Source organism: Dryobates pubescens, chromosome Z (assembly GCF_014839835.1).
Source record: "Dryobates pubescens isolate bDryPub1 chromosome Z, bDryPub1.pri, whole genome shotgun sequence".
In the NCBI taxonomy this organism is placed as follows: Eukaryota; Metazoa; Chordata; class Aves; order Piciformes; family Picidae; genus Dryobates; species Dryobates pubescens.
Window position 1 is genome coordinate 102740175 of NC_071657.1, and position 17038 is coordinate 102757212.

Below are 17038 nucleotides of genomic sequence, written 5' to 3' on the forward strand. Positions count from 1 at the left end.
AGGCACAATCTCGGTAGGGGCTTCAAGTCCATTCGCCATTTGTATTTGGCAGCCGCCTCAGAGCTTCATTGTTGCCTGGGGCGCGCTATTGCCCTCATCTAACATGGCTGGTCGCAGAAAGTAGTCACGTGGCCGCAAGGCTGTATTCCCCACGCCTCCCGCCACCAGATCCCACCTGCAGGCGCCCTCTGCGGGGTGGCCACGTGGACGCTGGGGTGGTGAGTGCGGGCCGGACCGGGCCGGTTTGAGGGCGCTGTGGTCGTAGCCGTGCCGGCAAGTAACGGTTATGTGATGTGTGCGCGCGTGTGAGGCGGAGCAGCGAGGCTGCCCATAACCTGCCTTCCTTCGCTCGGTGCCAGGCCGCGGCTGTTACCGCGCAGGAGGCGGAGAGGCGCTGTCAGGCCGCGTCCTTTCTGGCTCTCCGTTTCCCGGGTTCTGTGGCTGCGGCATGGCGGGAAAGAGCAGGGCAGGGCAGGGCATAGCATGGCAGCCGCCTCCTGAGGGTGTGCCTGTCAGTGGGTGGGCCGGCCTGCCTCTGCCTCGCGCGGCCCATACGGCCTCGGGGATGGTGCCGGTGACTTCAGGAGCGGTGGGTGATGTGATCTTGTCATGAAATGTCGGAGGGCTGCATAGGAGTCACCTAAAGGGGAATGATTTCAACTCCGCCCCGAGTGCGCACGTATCGGTGTACGCTGTGGCGTGCAGGCATACGGTGACAGAAGTTCGACGTTTCGTAGATTCTGCGCTCGGTGGGTCCAAGCCTTGTACGTCCATTTAGTTAAAGACTGAGGATGGCGAGCCTCCGACGGGGCAGCGCCGGCAGAGGGGGTGGCTGTCCTCCCTCGGATCGGCCGCTAGAGGGGGATCGGACACACGCTTTGGGTGACAGTGGGGCATCAGGTTGACCGTGGGATGGAGAGGCGGGGGGAGTTGGTTTCATTTCTTCAGGTTGGAGGCATTCTGTACTTTTTTCCTTTCTCCGGAGGCAGAACATAGCTTCCTCGTACTTTACTTGCTGTTGCTGCCCCAGATTTTATTTCCAGCCTCAACTTTGTCTTCTCTTTTTTTGTCTTAATTATTTTTGTTTAGCCATTCCTCAAACTCATGAAAAACTGTATATAAGAACAGCAACTGTCATATTCCTTCTTAGAAAAGAAGAAAAAACAATCCTGGAAAGTACAAGGTTTAAATCTGATGCCATTCAGAAGTTAGCTTTAGAGCAAAGTTAGAAGAGGTATTAAAGCCTAAGAGAGAAGAAAGAGGAAAAAAAACCCTAAACAAACAAAACCCCAAACCAAACACACCAAATATGAAAACTGAAGATAATCCAATGTAGGTTTTGCAAAACAATCAAGCTGAAGAGGTAGAACCTTATGGTGGAATGCTCTTGTTGTTCTTTGATGCTTCCATACAGGGACTTAAATGCAGTCTCTGTAGATAGGTTCAGCCTGCAGTTTAGCTACTGAAATGTGTGATATTTATATTGATGGGTGTCTGTAAAACATAAGTAAGCTGAATATGGTGGACTTTTCATGGGAAAAGTAGAAAGTCCATTGCTGAAATTAGTGGTACTTCCAAAGTGAAAGTGCTACAGCCTTTTTTTAATGTCACAAACCAATTTATTTTCATCCAGTTTAGCCCCAGGAAGGGCTTAATTCACATTGAAAGTTCAGTCTAGACACTGGAGGAGGTCAGTGTAGCTATGTTGTACACATCTGAGGAAGAGTCTTCTTAAGTTGTTAGAATATTAATTTGTATTTGCTTACAATACTCATTTAGCCTTCATTGTTACAATATTTACTTAAGTGAAGATCTGTTTTTGTGGATTTGGTGTTAAAAAAAAAAAAAAGCTATACTTTCAAGTATTTTGCTTTCCTGTAGCAAATTTATGTTAAACACCATACCTACTGTGTTTCCCTTCAGGGAATTTTTGTATGTATAATACATATAATTGTCACTAAAATGTATGAGTATGCTGGTCTGCTTGCCTTCTTCAGGCATACAAAAGGGTTGTAGTCAGCACGATAAAAGAAAAGGCTTGTGAGAATCTGTGTGAGATACGTAGCTTCATTGTCATTCTGATGACTTAGGAAGTTGAGCTGTGATGATGAGTTAAAGCTATCAGGAGCAGGCGCTATTGTAGACACTCAGAATAAAATGAATGCAATATTTATAGGTGAAGGTAACATCTTTTCTTAGACAGCCAATATGATTAAGAAGGAAAAGTAGAACTTCTTGGCACTCAGGTCCTTTTACAAAGATTCATTGGGTCCTAAAATCCTTGAAGCATGAAGAAGCTGTGAATTGGGAGTGAGGAATACCTATGGTGCTAGTGTATTATGTACTGTTTCACACAAGCTACTGAAATGCTTGTGTTGCCGTATGCAGTGGTAGATTGATCCTTCAGTGTCCAGTTTTCTCTTGGATAAGTTTGGCTGAAAACGTGAGATGCCTCTCTGTTTATTGGAAGTGAAAATACAGCAACAGAGTTTTCTGGAGACAAGAATTTGTGCATTGTTTGTGGTGCAGAGGCTTAATTGATGCCAAACACTTCCTGAAGTGCTCCTGATTTGGTATCAGTCTCATAGCTCTTTTACTACAGCTGTGGAAAAAGGATTCTGTTGTACAAGGTCATTTTTGTCCATTGTTGTAAAAAAAGTGATATTAGGCTCTTATAATTTCAAAACAAGCCAAAAATCTTAAAAACTTACATAGAACTCTGAGCCCAGGGTTAGAGCTTCAGTTATAGTCTGTAACAGTGGCAGTCATGAAAAAGAGATGCACTCAGCGAGATATGTAAAATAAAATGCGAATACATGCAATTTACAGAAGAGGCACAAATTGTTTAATTCAGTGGTGATGGCTGTGAAAATAAGGAACATTAGCTAACTCTTTAATTTTACTGATGGACAAAACAAGCATCAATTAAGGAGAAACTAAATCTAGGAGGCAGTTGCTATGTGATTCCAGCAAATCTGCCAACTATCTTATATCTAGTTAACGGCCATATTTAGACCAAAACATGTCTAACCAGAACTCCAGTTGTACCAAGAAGCTGCTATCTTTAAATTTTGTTTCTGTGAGAACAGAACACAAATAACAAGAGCCAAAATCTCTTTTATTAAATTACAAACTTAGAAAAAGTGGGAAGCTTCACTTAAAAGAACTTGAAATAGATGGCCATGTTTTTGCTGGAAGTAGTCATGGAAAATAACATGGTTTTTTGTTTGTTAGGTGTTGTTTTGGGTGTGGGTGTGTTGGGGGGTTTTTTGGTGTGCTGCTTTGTTGTTGGTTGGTTGGGGTTTTGTTTTGTTTTGTGACTTTCCCCCCCCCCCCCCCCCCCCCCCCCCCCGGTTTCAGGTTATAAACCGGTAAAAAGATGAGCTGTTCACCCCATGACAATACCTATGCTTATTTTCTCAGGCATCACCTGGACACATGATTTTTATCATCATGATAAACTGTATCATAAATGCTACCCATAAGAGTTGCTTAGCAGTGTTGTGAAACTAAACACTAGGGAGATGGCCTTGATTTCTAGGTAGCAGCTTGAAGGAAAGGGTTTGGACCTTCTCATGCCATAGTGGTGTGATGTGGGTGCCGAACCATCCTTTGCTCATTGAGACCAGACCTAGTTTCTGGCAAACTGAAAAGATCAAAGTGCTTTTGTCTGAGCAATTCCTTATCCTTGTGGCTCCTCTCCCACTGATTCCCGAGTCCTAGACAAACGGGAGAGTGTGTTCTAAAGATTGTATGCAAATCCAGTGTGAGAGTAACTTACAAAGCTGACTCCCACAAAACGCAGACATAATTGTGGTATCCTCAGCTGCTGGCACTATGAGATGCAAAGGGAAATACTTTCCTAAACAGGGTCTATGTTCTTTGAGAACTTTTTAGGTGAAGACTGGAACCTTTACATTTGCAGAAGGTGGCTTAAGTCCTGAAATATTGCTGGAATATTTTTGTTGCTATCTACTCAATTCATTGAATATATATTAAAAACCAGAATGGATTATTTCATTTATTCATGTGTTTTAAAACTTTCACAGTACTGTAGTGTGTTTTCCCTGTATTATCTCTCTTTTTCTGTTTGTGTACTTCATACTAATGTATTTTCTTTCTAATAGTTATAGAATACATGTGAATTTTGAACCCAAGATGGCTCAGAAGAGGAATTCGAGTGGGCAGTCATTCGCATTGCTGCTAATGATTGTTGTGGCCTTTGTTCATTTGACTATCTGTCCTTTTACAAAAGTGGAGGAAAGCTTTAACCTTCAAGCTATTCATGATGTGGTGTACCACCAACTGGACTTTGATAAGGTAAATTGTAAAGATGAATGGACAGGATATGTGTATGAGTAGGATAAATGCAGTGTGAATATGATTCATCCCAGTTTTCCTTTGTTTTGCATTTGCCTGTCTTACTTGTATATTCCTTTTTGCAGTATGACCATCATGAATTTCCTGGAGTTGTCCCAAGAACGTTCCTTGGACCAATTTTTATTGCTGCTCTTTCCAGCCCAGCTATATATGTTCTTTCTGTGCTAAGAATGTCCAAGTTTTATTCCCAGCTGATAGGTATGAGAACTTTAAATCATCTGAATGGAGCTGGTTTTACAGAGATAGTTTTAATACTGGACTAATGGGGGACACTGTTGTAATACCCAGTGTTTGGATCAGTGGATAAAATGTGCTATTCTTTTCCTTGATGACAGCTTTTGAAAACTGTAGGTACTTAGAGCCAATATGGCAGTTCCACCACCTCTTTAGGGTAAGAAGGGAAAGTGTGTTAACAAATGATAGCTTAGAAAGAAATGTGTCTTCAGAAAATACACTCACATGTGTACTTCCATGTACACTTCAGAAAACATTGTTTAACTTGGGCATTGACCTTTGTGCAGAAGTATCAGACAAGTTAAAGGTGGATTGGAATAGATAAACTAATGGGGAAGTTGGGTTGTTGTTGGGTTGGGTTTGTCTTTGATGTGGGTTATGTTGTGATATCTCCATTATTCTTTCCGTTCTGTTAGACAACATAGTTGTTCATCAGTGATCTGTCTAACACTACTCTTATTTACCATTTTTATAGTCAGAGGGAGCTTGGGTCTCAGTGTGATTTACACATTGTGGAAGCTGCAGAAAGAAGTTAGAAAGCAGTTTGGAGCGGTTACATCAATAATCTTCTGTCTCATCACTGTTACTCAGTTTCATTTGATGTTTTACTGTACAAGAACCCTCCCTAATGTATTTGCACTTCCTTTTGGTAAGTACTCATGAGAAGAATTTTTATATTTTAAAATTATTCCTGAGTGTATCAATAGTTACAGCACAGAAGATGTGTGGTCAGGCTGAATTAATACATGTGCTTGATTAAATTGTGTGATAAGACAGGAAAAGTTACGCACTTGTGATTTCTTTTTATTTAACCACACGTGCTTACAGTGATTGTTGAATGAAGTTTTGTTGAATCTTAGTATGTGTAGAGTTTGTCAGGTGGTCTAGATTAGCGAGAACTTTCAGTACACACACCTGATGCATAAAATGTAGAGCTGTTGAGAAGGCAGTAGGTACAGCTGTGAGTTCACAAAAAACCCAAATATGTGAGCTTAGTCTACACAGGAAGCAGCTTTCTCGTGAGGCTGGAGAGAGCTCCCATTTAAACATCTCCACCTTCCTCTTTGGAAGTATTATTTTGTGATGGTACAAATGGTATTAATCAAAGTCAAAACCTAATTCTACACATACAGTTTTTCCCCAGAGATGATGCTGGAGCATCTCTCCTATGAGGACAGGCTGAGAGAGTTGGGGCTGTTCAGTTTGGAGAAGAGAAGGCTCTGAGGAGACCTTATTGTGGCCTTCCAATATCTGAAGGGGGCCTACAAGAAAGCTGTTGAGGGACTTTTTAGGGTGTCGGGGAGTGGATCCAAGCTAGAGGAAGGCAGATTTAGATTAGACATTAGGAAGAAGTTCTTCACCATAAGGGTGGTGAGACACTAGAACAGGTTGCCCAAAGAGGTGGTGGAAGCCCCATCCCTGGGTGTTCTTAAGGCCAGGCTGGATGTGGCTGTGGGCAAAGTGATCAAGTGTGAGGTGTCCCTGCCCATGGCGGGGGGGGTGGAACTGGATGATCCTTGAATTGCCTTCCAACTGTGACAACTCTGTGATTCTGTGAAGATTAACTATGTGTAACGGATACTAGCTGAATTATTGATCACAGAAACAGAAACGTTCAGGTTGGAAAAGACCCTCGGGATCACCAAGTCCAACCAATAACCCTACTCTACAAAGTTCACCCTTAAACCATATCCCCAAGCACCACACCCAAATGACCTTTAAACACATCCAGGGCTGGTGACTCAACCACCTCCCTGGGCAGCCCATTCCAATGCCTGACCACTCTTTCTGTGAAAAAAATTTTCCCTAATGTCCAGTCTAAATCTATGAAGTTGCAGCTTGAGGCCATTCCCTCTTCTTTCACTAATTGCCTGTGAGAAGAGACCAGCATCAGTCTCTCCAGAACATCCTTTCAGATAGTTGCAGAGAGCAATGCTTCAGTGCAGATTGTTCAACCGATAAAATCATGAGATTGGTGTAAGAACATGGATAGGTCAGAACCGAAAATCAAAACAAAGCAGGTGAATTGTCAGAAACACTGTGTAATAATACTTGTAATTTTTGCAGGCTTTGAAAAATACAAGTTGTATTTCATGTTTCTTCTCTATTAGTACTTCATGCATTTTCCTTAGGATTGTGACCACTTTACTATGTAGTCAATGTTGTGTGATTTAAACTGGGAAAAAATAGAGGCAACTCCATATGTAGAGGTAGTGTGTCCCTAGCTAACCATGGAAATGGATTTGCAAGTTTGTTTTTTTTCCTCTGAGCAGTAGGCGCAACTTCATATTTTAAATGGGTTGCTGTCACCATGAGTGTAAGATATACTCAGTCAAGAGAATACATTAACTCCTCAGCTGATACTGAGATAAGTCCTAATATGAAAGGTTTTTAGTACTCCCTTATGGTCTGGTTTTTGTTTGGTTTTTTGTTTCCTTAAAAAAAAGCTATGCTATTCATACTGTCAAGGTAGAGTTCCCATGTGTTCCTTATGTGGTTATAATTTTCCTGATGAATTAAGCATCAACAGTTAGAAAGTCATGTGCTATTTCAAATTGCATTTCTCTAACTGAGGAAGAATATATGGACTAGAAACGGTAGGAAGACCAAGAGAATTTGTGGAAAGTTAAGGAAAGACTACAATAGCATTGAGAAAAACATTACCATTATAAAATAATTCAGCATGTTGGATGGTGTGTGTTTGGTTTTTTTTTTTGCAGTGCTCCTGGCATTGACGTTTTGGATACAACAAAAGCAAAGGCCATTCATTTGGTTCTCAGCTTTCGCAATTATAGTCTTCAGATCAGAACTCTGTATATTCTTAGGCCTCATGCTTCTGGTGACCTTGTTAACTAAAAGAATCTCCATTTTCAAGGTGCTTTCCCATGCTGTTCCTGCTGGAATTTTTTGTTTGGGTAAGTATTTGCTTGACAAAAGAAAAACAGTAAATGCCACATTTCCAGCAGATGTCTGGACTGATTTCTCTGGTGACCTGGCCCTTAGGGTTGTTATTGGTTGGGTTGGTTTGGGGTAATTTTTGGGGGTGTGTGTGTTTGTGGATTTTGTTTGCTTGGTTTGGTTTGTGTTTTGTTTGGTTTAGGGTTTTCTTTGTTCTTTGGTGTGGTTTTGGTTTTTTTTTTTTCTCTGATTCCATTTGCCACTAATATGACAAAGTTATTTACCCATTTGAAAATTGTCATATAAGGAAATAAGTGTGCACAAAGGAGTAGAGAGATGCTGTGACACAGGTGTTTAGATGCTTACAGTACAATATCCTGATCTTAAAAAGACTTAAATGTGCAAGTTGACTTCAGTATAATTAGTACCTGGCTGTAGCTACATGTGCATGATCAGTTGTAGTGTCTGTTGCTATGATGATAAGCTGAATCCCAGGATAAAACAATATGACAGAGAGAGTTATCAAGCAAGAGGGCTGTGGGGAGAGTCACAGTTCAGCTCTGTTTTTTATTACATTAATTTCAAGAGATTAAGTGATTATCCATGCTAGAGAGGTTGAAAAATCCCCCTGACTCCCATCCATGGAACAGTCATGCATATGCACGTAAATACTCTTAAGCTTCTCTGCTGGCTTACCTAACTAAAAAATGCTGTTGTCAGATGCTTGATAATGACCTCTGGTAGTGTGCATTCCCTTCCACAGCATGGACAGTAGAAACAGTAAAAGATCACACCCTGTGCATTTGAAGGCATTTCACAGCCTAAGAGTATGGAATTCTGACAGAAATTGGTCACTGTTGCTCCCATTCTGTCAGTGGGCAAGCTTCTTAAATACCAGAGAGCTGAGTGGAGGACATGGGGCTGACGATTCGTTGTTCTTCTGCCTCTTTGCCTTTCATCTCTTACCCTCCTTCTTCCCTCCCACCTAATAAATAGTAGCAAACTTGTAGAGACTGTTTGTTTTTCTTACCAGCATTACAATAAAAATCCATTTAATACCATCTGACATTAACCTGGGTTTCTTGCCATTCCTTACCATTCATTAATGCTCTGATACTCAAAACAAACTCAAACTATTGCTTTTCTCACCTGGGGTTGCAATGGGGTGAATCTCAATAAAATTCCTACCTAACATGCTCCTGCTAAGACTTCTGTTAGTGCTTCCCACTTAGGAAGGGCCTCCCTCGCCTTCTATTCCACTGCAAGACAGACAGATGCAGCCTTCTCTGTGGCTTTGTGCTTTCGTGTGACCTTGTCCGTGGCTTACAATGCATGTTCCAGTTTGTTGTTTTCATCGGTGAATGTGCCGTTTGGATGTGCTGGTTTGCTTTTCCCTGCTTTTTAATTCACAGAGATTTGTATTTAATTCTTCCAGGGCTAACAGTTGCTGTGGATTCTTTATTTTGGAGGCAACTTGTGTGGCCTGAGGGGAAAGTGCTCTGGTATAACACCGTTTTAAACAAAAGTTCCAACTGGGGAGTATCCTTTGAAATGTTCTAGGTAAAAGACATATTGAATGCTACCAGCCAAAGTGAAGACTAGATGTTACCTGTTCCCGAGACTCGGTTATGATGTTAAATCTTCCTACTCATCACATATTTCATTATTTTTAAGCTTATGAGACAATGTTCATTTCTTAGATCTTTCCATAAATTTTAATTTTCCTCTTTGGACTGTTCCTTCTTGCTTTCGTGTCCTACCAACATAAACCAGGTTTCTTCCCCTTGGCTTGTCATACTGAGTGTTGTCATTAGTGCCTTCTGATGTTCCTCTGTCTGGCGATGTCAATGTAGTTAAGCACCTGCTTTTATTTCTTAAAGGCTAAGAGAGGAAACCAAATGCCTGGAAGAATGTGATACACAAAAAAAAGTAAACTGCATATTTGCAAAATTGGTGTGTGCTGCTGTAAAGAATAGTCACTTTGCTTGTTGGCTGTGAAAGCATCCTTAACTTTCCTTTTTACCTTGAAGACCTCCCCTTTCTTGTGGTATTTCTATTCAGCCCTGCCTCGTGCTTTGGGATGCAGCATTGTATTTGTACCTTTGGGTGTATCAGAAAAGAGAACTCGGATATTACTTTTGCCAGCACTGGGCTTCATTTTCTTATATTCATTTCTCCCACATAAAGAGCTCCGTTTTATCATGTATACTTTCCCTGTCTTCAACATAGTGGCTGCTAAAATGTGCACACGAATGTAAGTTCAAAATTCTGTTGTTTGGTTTTATTTAATTTCAAAATGCAAAAGAAAATCAAAATTATTATTACACTTTTTATGTATTTCTTACCATCTTGGAATCCGTATCATCTTGAGAATTTTATGGGCTTTAGAAAGCAGGCCTATATCATTGTACTCATTTGACAAATGAGAGAAATGAAGACAAAGCTAAGTGTTTTGACAGGACCATTTGGCAAGTATGGGACAGAGTTAAGAATAGAGCCCTGATTTTACTGTTAGCCTTTTACAGTTCATTTATTCACCAGAGAAAAAGTCACATTTAAGTGCACTACTGTGTTGCTAACTCACCTCAAGAGATAATTTAATACACAGGCGGAGCTTGTGTAACACAGTGTAACAAAGTTAAACTCTGAACTTCCTTGAAATCGAATGCATTCATAGCTTAAGGTTTTAGGCAGAGAAATGCTTGGCTTTATTGATAACCTTGTCTTAACTTCATTAACGAGAATATTCTCATTTAAATGTTACTAGAATCTAGTCTTTTATATATTCAGAATAAAGACATTCCATGATTGTAATAATGTTTGCATTAATCTGATAGTGGAGTTCTCATTAAAGTGCTATCACAATACTAAATGATCAGTATGAAAGAAAAGTACCAATTTATTCTTCCTCATTTTCGCCCCACCTCAACAGTTTGAATAACTACCGGAAATCCTGGCTGTACAAACTTGGATCTATCTTTGTTGTAATGCATCTTCTAGTTAATGCTGCTTATTCAGGAACATCTTTATATGTTTCACATTTCAATTATCCTGGAGGAGTGGCAATTCAGAAGTTGCATGAGTTGGTACCTTCAACAGCAGGTATGTAAAGCTGGCTAATGTCAATTGCAGTTTCTTTACTGTTAGTGTATCTCTAATATGTATTGGATATTTCTTACACTATTTACACACAAGCATTCTGTTTATTAATCAGAGTGCTCTTGGAAGAAATTTAAAATTCTATTTTCTTTGTTGATGTAGATGTCTCTGTTCATATTGATGTGGCTGCAGCACAAACAGGAGTTTCTCGGTTTCTAGAAATCAATTCAGATTGGAGGTATGTTGTGAATTAAGTATTTTGATCTGAAGAGAGGACCCTATTTTCTCCTGTTTTGGATATGCACAGGGGCAAGCATCACAGATGTGGTTTCTGGTATAGCATATCTGTTAAGCCAGGTCAAAATTCTCTGAATATTCACATTGTTCTTGATGTGTGCAGTGCTACCATTTTTTAAGTAAAGCACTGTAACATTTTTATTTGTTTTGGTTTGCCTCAATAGTGTAGTGTCTTTTGAAGACATCAGAAACAATGCAAAATTTACTCATCTGCATTTAAGATACCAGCATTTTAGTAAGCTATGTTTGATACCCCACCAGATCTTGTAAAGTACAGCTGTAGAAGAACACTCTTGTGCTCTTGGCAAAACAGTATATATAATTGTGGGGATATCCTCTCATTTTGTTTCTTTTTGAATGCTGTGCAGCTATGTGAAACTTACCTGCATGTTAATTTTCAAAGTCCGTTTTTATGTGGAACCTGTTTCGATAGATGGCAGTGAAGCTGCTGCTGTGGATTATCAGTCATATTTATTGACTCTGGGAGAAAGCAGTTGAGTGCTTTGTTACCATAATCAGCCAGTTTCATGAATCAGAGTATTGAATGGTAGAAGACAGTTGTAGGATGCCATTGTTTGCTTCCTGTACCTCTTCAGCTGCAGTGTAGGTATATCGTTTAAAATATCATCTTGATGAAAATGATTAATCAGAAAGTGACCCAAAGTCTCACTTCAGTGTGCAGTAAAAAGCAACACAAGCAGATTTTGGTTTAAGAAGTACACTGAGAATGGTGTTCCTTTCTCCTGACAGTCTTCAAAGTAAGATAAACAAACAATTTAGTTGCTGGCATGTTGAGAGATAAAGGTATTTTAGAAATAAAGAAGGGAAAGCATGGAAAGGAAAAGTATAATTTTGAAGCAATTACAAAAATCATCAAGCTTGCTATGCCTTATTTTATTTCTGTGCTCTCTCGTGGTATTGTGATGATATGGACCTTCACAGTTATGAATACGAGGGCCGTGGAGCTGGTGAATGGTCTAGAGCACAAGTCATAATGAGGGGTGGCTGAAGGAACTGGGATTGTTTAGCCTGGAGAAAAGGATGGCAGAGGCCTTACTGCTCCCTACAGCTATCTGAAAGGAGACTGGAGCAAGGTGGGGGTCTGTCTGTTCTCCCAAGTAACAAGTGGTAGGACAAAAGGAATCAGCCTCAAGTTGCACCAGGGAAAGATTGTTTACGTTGGCTAGTGGAAATAATTTCATCACAGAAATGGTTGTAAAGCACTGGAACAGGCTGCCCAGGACACCATTCCTGGAGGTATGTAATAAATAGATGTGGTGCTTAGGGTCATGATTTAGTGGTGACCTAGCACTGCTGGGTTAATAGTTGGACATGATTTCTTCTAACCAAAACAATTCTGTGATTCTTTTCAAATTGTTTTTTGCATGTTCAATCTAGAGAAGGTCATGAACAGTCACAAGATACTGAACTATTGAGAGTACAAGTGAAAAAAAACCCACTCATGATAACTAAAATGTTTGAATCTTTTTTTGCATATACTTAAGTACACACACTACTCTGAATGGAATTCTGCTCTCTAAATATAGTACTTAATTTCAGTGAGCTATTTGACGTGGATTTGGATTGTTTTGGCATTCCAGAACTACAGTGTAGTGGAATTAGAAGGCAAACAAATAATACTGGTGGATGTTTCATAGTGTTTGCAGCTACAAAGCAGTTTCTCTCTGACTTTTTATCTTTATTCATCATAAAAGGCCCTTAGGGGAGGGCTAATTCATCATAAAGTTCCACATTAAAATATCAGGCAAAATCCACAGAGCATAATACACAGCACTGCCACTTTGTCTAACAGCACAGCAGTGCAAAGTTTGGTACCACCAGCTGTCTATTTTCTCTTTATACAAGGAAGTGACAGCCTTTCAGATGCATGAAAACTAATTTACTGTCTTCATAGACTGTGTACATCAGGTGGAAACAGATTTATGAATGGGGTGGCTCTGAAGCCTGATGATTTGTCAGGATAACTACAGTCCCTAAGTAAAAGTGTCTTAACAGCTTTCAATGGCATGCTCAGATCAGATCTATTTGCCTTCAGAAAAATGCAAGTGAGCTATTTTTCTTCAAAAGGTAATGAAAAGAAGCTTGATGCAGATTCTTATGCAGGGCAGGTGTTACAGTCTTGTCTTCAATTAGCAGAGTCTCTTTGAACCAGGAATAAAGATGCTGTCTAAGCTTAAAGTATTTAAAAATGCTAAGAAAGCTCAGAAATGCTTGCAGCAGTGTGAAAGGCCCTTTATTTGCTGATAAAGAAAATGCAGTTATGCCATTTCTTCCTCTGCTTTGGATGCAGGTACCATCTTAAGTAGTATTGTGATCTTGGAAATAGCAGATGAAATTACTGTGCATATTTTTTTATTGTTTGGAAGAAGGCAGAACTTGTTCAGCATGCAGTGAAATTCTGCATTTATTGACACAGGGATTCTGTCAACCTGGAGGCTGTTCTGGTTTGCCAGAATTTCAGTTAACAATCCATACAAGTCCTGTAATTTGCACTGTCATAAATATTAATGACTGCTTTGTCAGGTAGTGTAAAAATACAAACTTAGATTGTTCTCATTTTTCACAACTTGGGCAAATGGGAGGCCAGGCATGCAAATATACCTGCGGCAAAAGATGCTGCCTGGATTTAGGCCTAGGTATGCTTAAGAGCACGTAGGGTTGGGCTTGCACCACTTCCCTACCAGTGTCCATGCCTCTAAGGAAAAACACAGCTTTGAGTAAGTTCCTGGGAGATGCTTGGGAGGAGTTGGGTGTCTAAGAATATGAGGTCCAAAATCTGACAGAAAACAGTTCACAGAAAAGGGAAACAGAAAGGGTGACAAACTGGGCACTGCTCTTCACTTGGGTTACAAAGCATGGACACTCCTTTATAGCTAGATGACCAAGACTGTCTTGTCATAAGCTAAAGGCAAGTAACCTATCTCAACTTCTGTTATCCAGCATTAGTGTAGAATTTTTTTCACTGGAATACAGAGCAAAGATTTGAATCCATGTGTTCCACTTAAAGAAGGATAAACAGTGGTCTATGAAGTGTTCTGAAGTGGACTTGACTTATTCTTCCCCTTCGAAGTTGGTAGACTGAGGGTTCAATCAGGCTGCAAGCCTAACCTTTGGGCTATGAATTTCCATCCAAGGTTCTCACTGAATCAATAGCTATTGTGAAGTAGAACAGTGTCTCCATGAGACAGTGAGGGAGATCTTTTCTCAGTGTCTAGATTATCTATGAGATAATGAACTTCACTTCTGGGCTTAAATCAGACAGTGTCTGAACCTAGATCTTACATATCCTTTCCAACTGTAAATCTTCCCTGTGGCTAGATTGAATAGAACTCCTTTTAAGAAATAACTAAGTGTACATGTTAAATAATTTCAGTATTCACCAGCTATTTTATATATAAGCCAGTTTATAAAAGCTGACTTGAAGTGCCCTGCCCAAACATGTAGATCAAAGAACTGAACCCAGAAATATGAAGTGCCAAGTTAATAAAATTACCAGGCTGTTCTTTCTTACATTCAACAAATTCTTCTCCCTGTTTTTTGAGGCCTCTGCTTTAATCTATGACAACTAGAAAAGAAAGATTTCTTCTGATAAAGTACCTTTTTTTTCCTTAATAAAACCCCAAAACACTATCTGCCCTCCCCCAAGACAAACCCACAAAAATAAGCAAACAAAACCCCCAAACAACCCAAAAAACAAACTAACCCACAACCACACATACCCAAACCACAATTCTTTGTGGAGTAAAACTTAAAAATTAGTCTCTTCTACAGTCTTAAGCTTCAATGTCCTTTCTCCTCAGAATTTAAATAAAGAACTACTGAGAAGTTTTCTAGGTTTATATCACAGTGAGTTTTTCTGATTTCACAACAGAGAAAAACTGGCATGGAATGACTGGCTCCCTAAAGTCTTCAAAAAATACTTTTTCATTCTCCAGTATTAGTTTATTTCATCAAGAGATACTGCACCTTTTGTGTTTCATCTTGAATGCTACATGCCCTTGCAATAGTGGAGATGTTTAATATGTAAAGAGAGGAATGTAAATTAGCCTTCTTTTATTCTTTACAGGTATGACAAAAGAGAAGATGTTAAACCAGGAGACCAGTTGATGTTTTCTTACACACACATACTGATGGAAACAAACCCTCTTGAAATATCACATTACAAGACAACCCACAGACCACTGGCAAATATACCTGCCATCAGTAAAATTGGATTGAACCTTACAGTACTACCTCCTTTTACTTTAAACCTGAAACCAAAATTAGTACTGTTGGAAAAACTTCCTGTATCATCTTGACTGTGAATTTTAAGTAAGTCTTTTGATGTAATTTTGCTGGTGACTGAACAATAATTAGCAGCAGATTGACATGCCAGCACTGCAATTCAGCTTCCGTGGAAAGGCATGGAAAACCATTGTACCAGTTGGTACTTAGCTCTGTCCTGTTTCTCACATGAGTATTACAACACATTCCTAGTCAGTATATACTCAAATACTGAGTTATGTTGTTAGCTATGTTTGAGTGAGATTACCTAAAAGCTTAGTGGTATTTAGTAAAACCTGTCTACTTAGTTTGGGTAGCTGTCTGTTTAATAATGTAGTGCAGGTATGTCCCAACTGTCCTATATAAGATGCATAAGGGAACAGGTTGGTGCTATGGCAATCATTTGATATGTTATCTATGAGTGCAGAGACGTATTACTTGATGTATCTGCAGGATTGTAACCCCCTCAGTTGTCGGATTGCCTGTGTGAAACTTAATGATGTTATCAACATAGGAAAGCCACATTCATCACAGCTTCATCAAAATACCTAATTGTACCCTGTAGGCTACCAAACTAATTAATGTGAAAGATTCACTTAAAATGCAGTTGAGCCTTTTGACAAGCACTGTCTCATAATAGATTTGGAAGGTTATCTTCATTCCAAAAGTTCATGAATAAGCAGCAAAAAAAAAATTAATTAAAATCTTTCCCTCTTTTGCTGTAAAAATTTACTTAGGAAAATACTCATGTGAATACATTTTAAGAAAATAAGTGCTGTTTTCCCTTCTGTTTTTTTTTTATTAGGTAGCAGTCCCTTTGGAAAGGAATAATCTGATGTGCCGTGTGTTGCATTCTGTAAACTAGAATAAGATAGCATGCTCTCTAGTCTTTACTAAATGTTTTTGTTAAGCATGTCTGCCTAGGTTGCTGAAGGGAACAAGTAAAAAAAAAAGTTATAATTTTGGTTAGGGTAAATTCTAGCATGACAGGAACTCTACAAGTGTAAAAACCAGTGTTGCTGAAATAAGCACAGGCAAAAAGCTTCCTTTCTGACTGAGAACTTGAGTAAAAAAATATTGAATAAAGTGTTTGTTTTCTACTCTTACAGTGTACTTGCCTGTGTACATTTTAATTTTTAGGACTATGTTTTCTTTTTCTCCCCTAGATCATGTATCACAGGAACTGATCTGCTGGGGTGGTGCCTGCTCCCATGTGGGTGGCTGTTGCACAGGCTTCCTTATGCCGGGCAGATCTGGCAAAGGCACCTTGCAGAACTTGTTGGTCTGGTCTGTGGCTGCTCTTGATATTGAAATCACTCAAGTATTATCTGTTTGACTGGTCTTTGGAAGAAAACTCAGCATCCTTCAGATCCAATTTGAACATCAAACAGCTCACAAGACAGAAGGAAGTACATGTACAAATAGCTGAGAATTTGGAACAATATAAAGGAAGAGTTTTGAGCAAGGATGCAGACCCTTATGTTAAGCCTGATCGTTGATGTTTTGTCATTTTCTCACACTGTAATCCACAACTCAACTAGAATTTGTCCTGGAGAGACAAATGTCTGCATTGGTGAAAGTTAGGTCTGTAGTTACTTCAGCTTTCCAAGTCTCTGACTATCAGAAGCCCTGTGGGATTCAGACCAGTCATGGTGTCCAGCTGGTTCAGCCTTGCCACTAATGAAAATAGATGTCAGCTCCTACTGTCCGGTTAATGTATTTGGTTGGGGTACGAAAGGTAGAAATATATACAAGGAGAAAAGAAAGATAATGGATTGCAGTTTTGAACACTGAAGTTGGGTCCTGTTGCATCTTGCTCTGCAGATGTTCTTGAAATGTGCTTTAA

General features: G+C 39.7%; 1 protein-coding gene across 3 annotated transcripts; it reads left to right on the forward strand.

Moving 5' to 3' along the window:
• Positions 1-124: 124 nt before the first annotated feature.
• Positions 125-16679, forward strand: ALG12 (ALG12 alpha-1,6-mannosyltransferase). 3 transcript variants are annotated; one of them, XM_054178643.1, is made up of 11 exons: positions 644-749; positions 4128-4320; positions 4446-4578; positions 5090-5263; positions 7335-7529; positions 8948-9051; positions 9543-9766; positions 10445-10614; positions 10774-10849; positions 14996-15240; positions 16359-16679. In XM_054178643.1, the coding sequence occupies exons 2-10, from the start codon at positions 4159-4161 to the stop codon at positions 15225-15227; spliced, it is 1470 nt and encodes a 489-aa protein (XP_054034618.1). In that variant the 5' UTR covers positions 644-749; positions 4128-4158; the 3' UTR covers positions 15228-15240; positions 16359-16679. The 3 variants fall into 3 exon arrangements, with proteins under 3 accessions (XP_054034619.1, XP_054034617.1, XP_054034618.1); XM_054178644.1 differs by lacking the exons at positions 644-749; positions 16359-16679 and adding an exon at positions 125-218 and having other exon boundaries at positions 14996-16091; XM_054178642.1 differs by lacking the exons at positions 644-749; positions 16359-16679 and adding an exon at positions 146-273 and having other exon boundaries at positions 14996-16091.
• Positions 16680-17038: the final 359 nt, after the last annotated feature.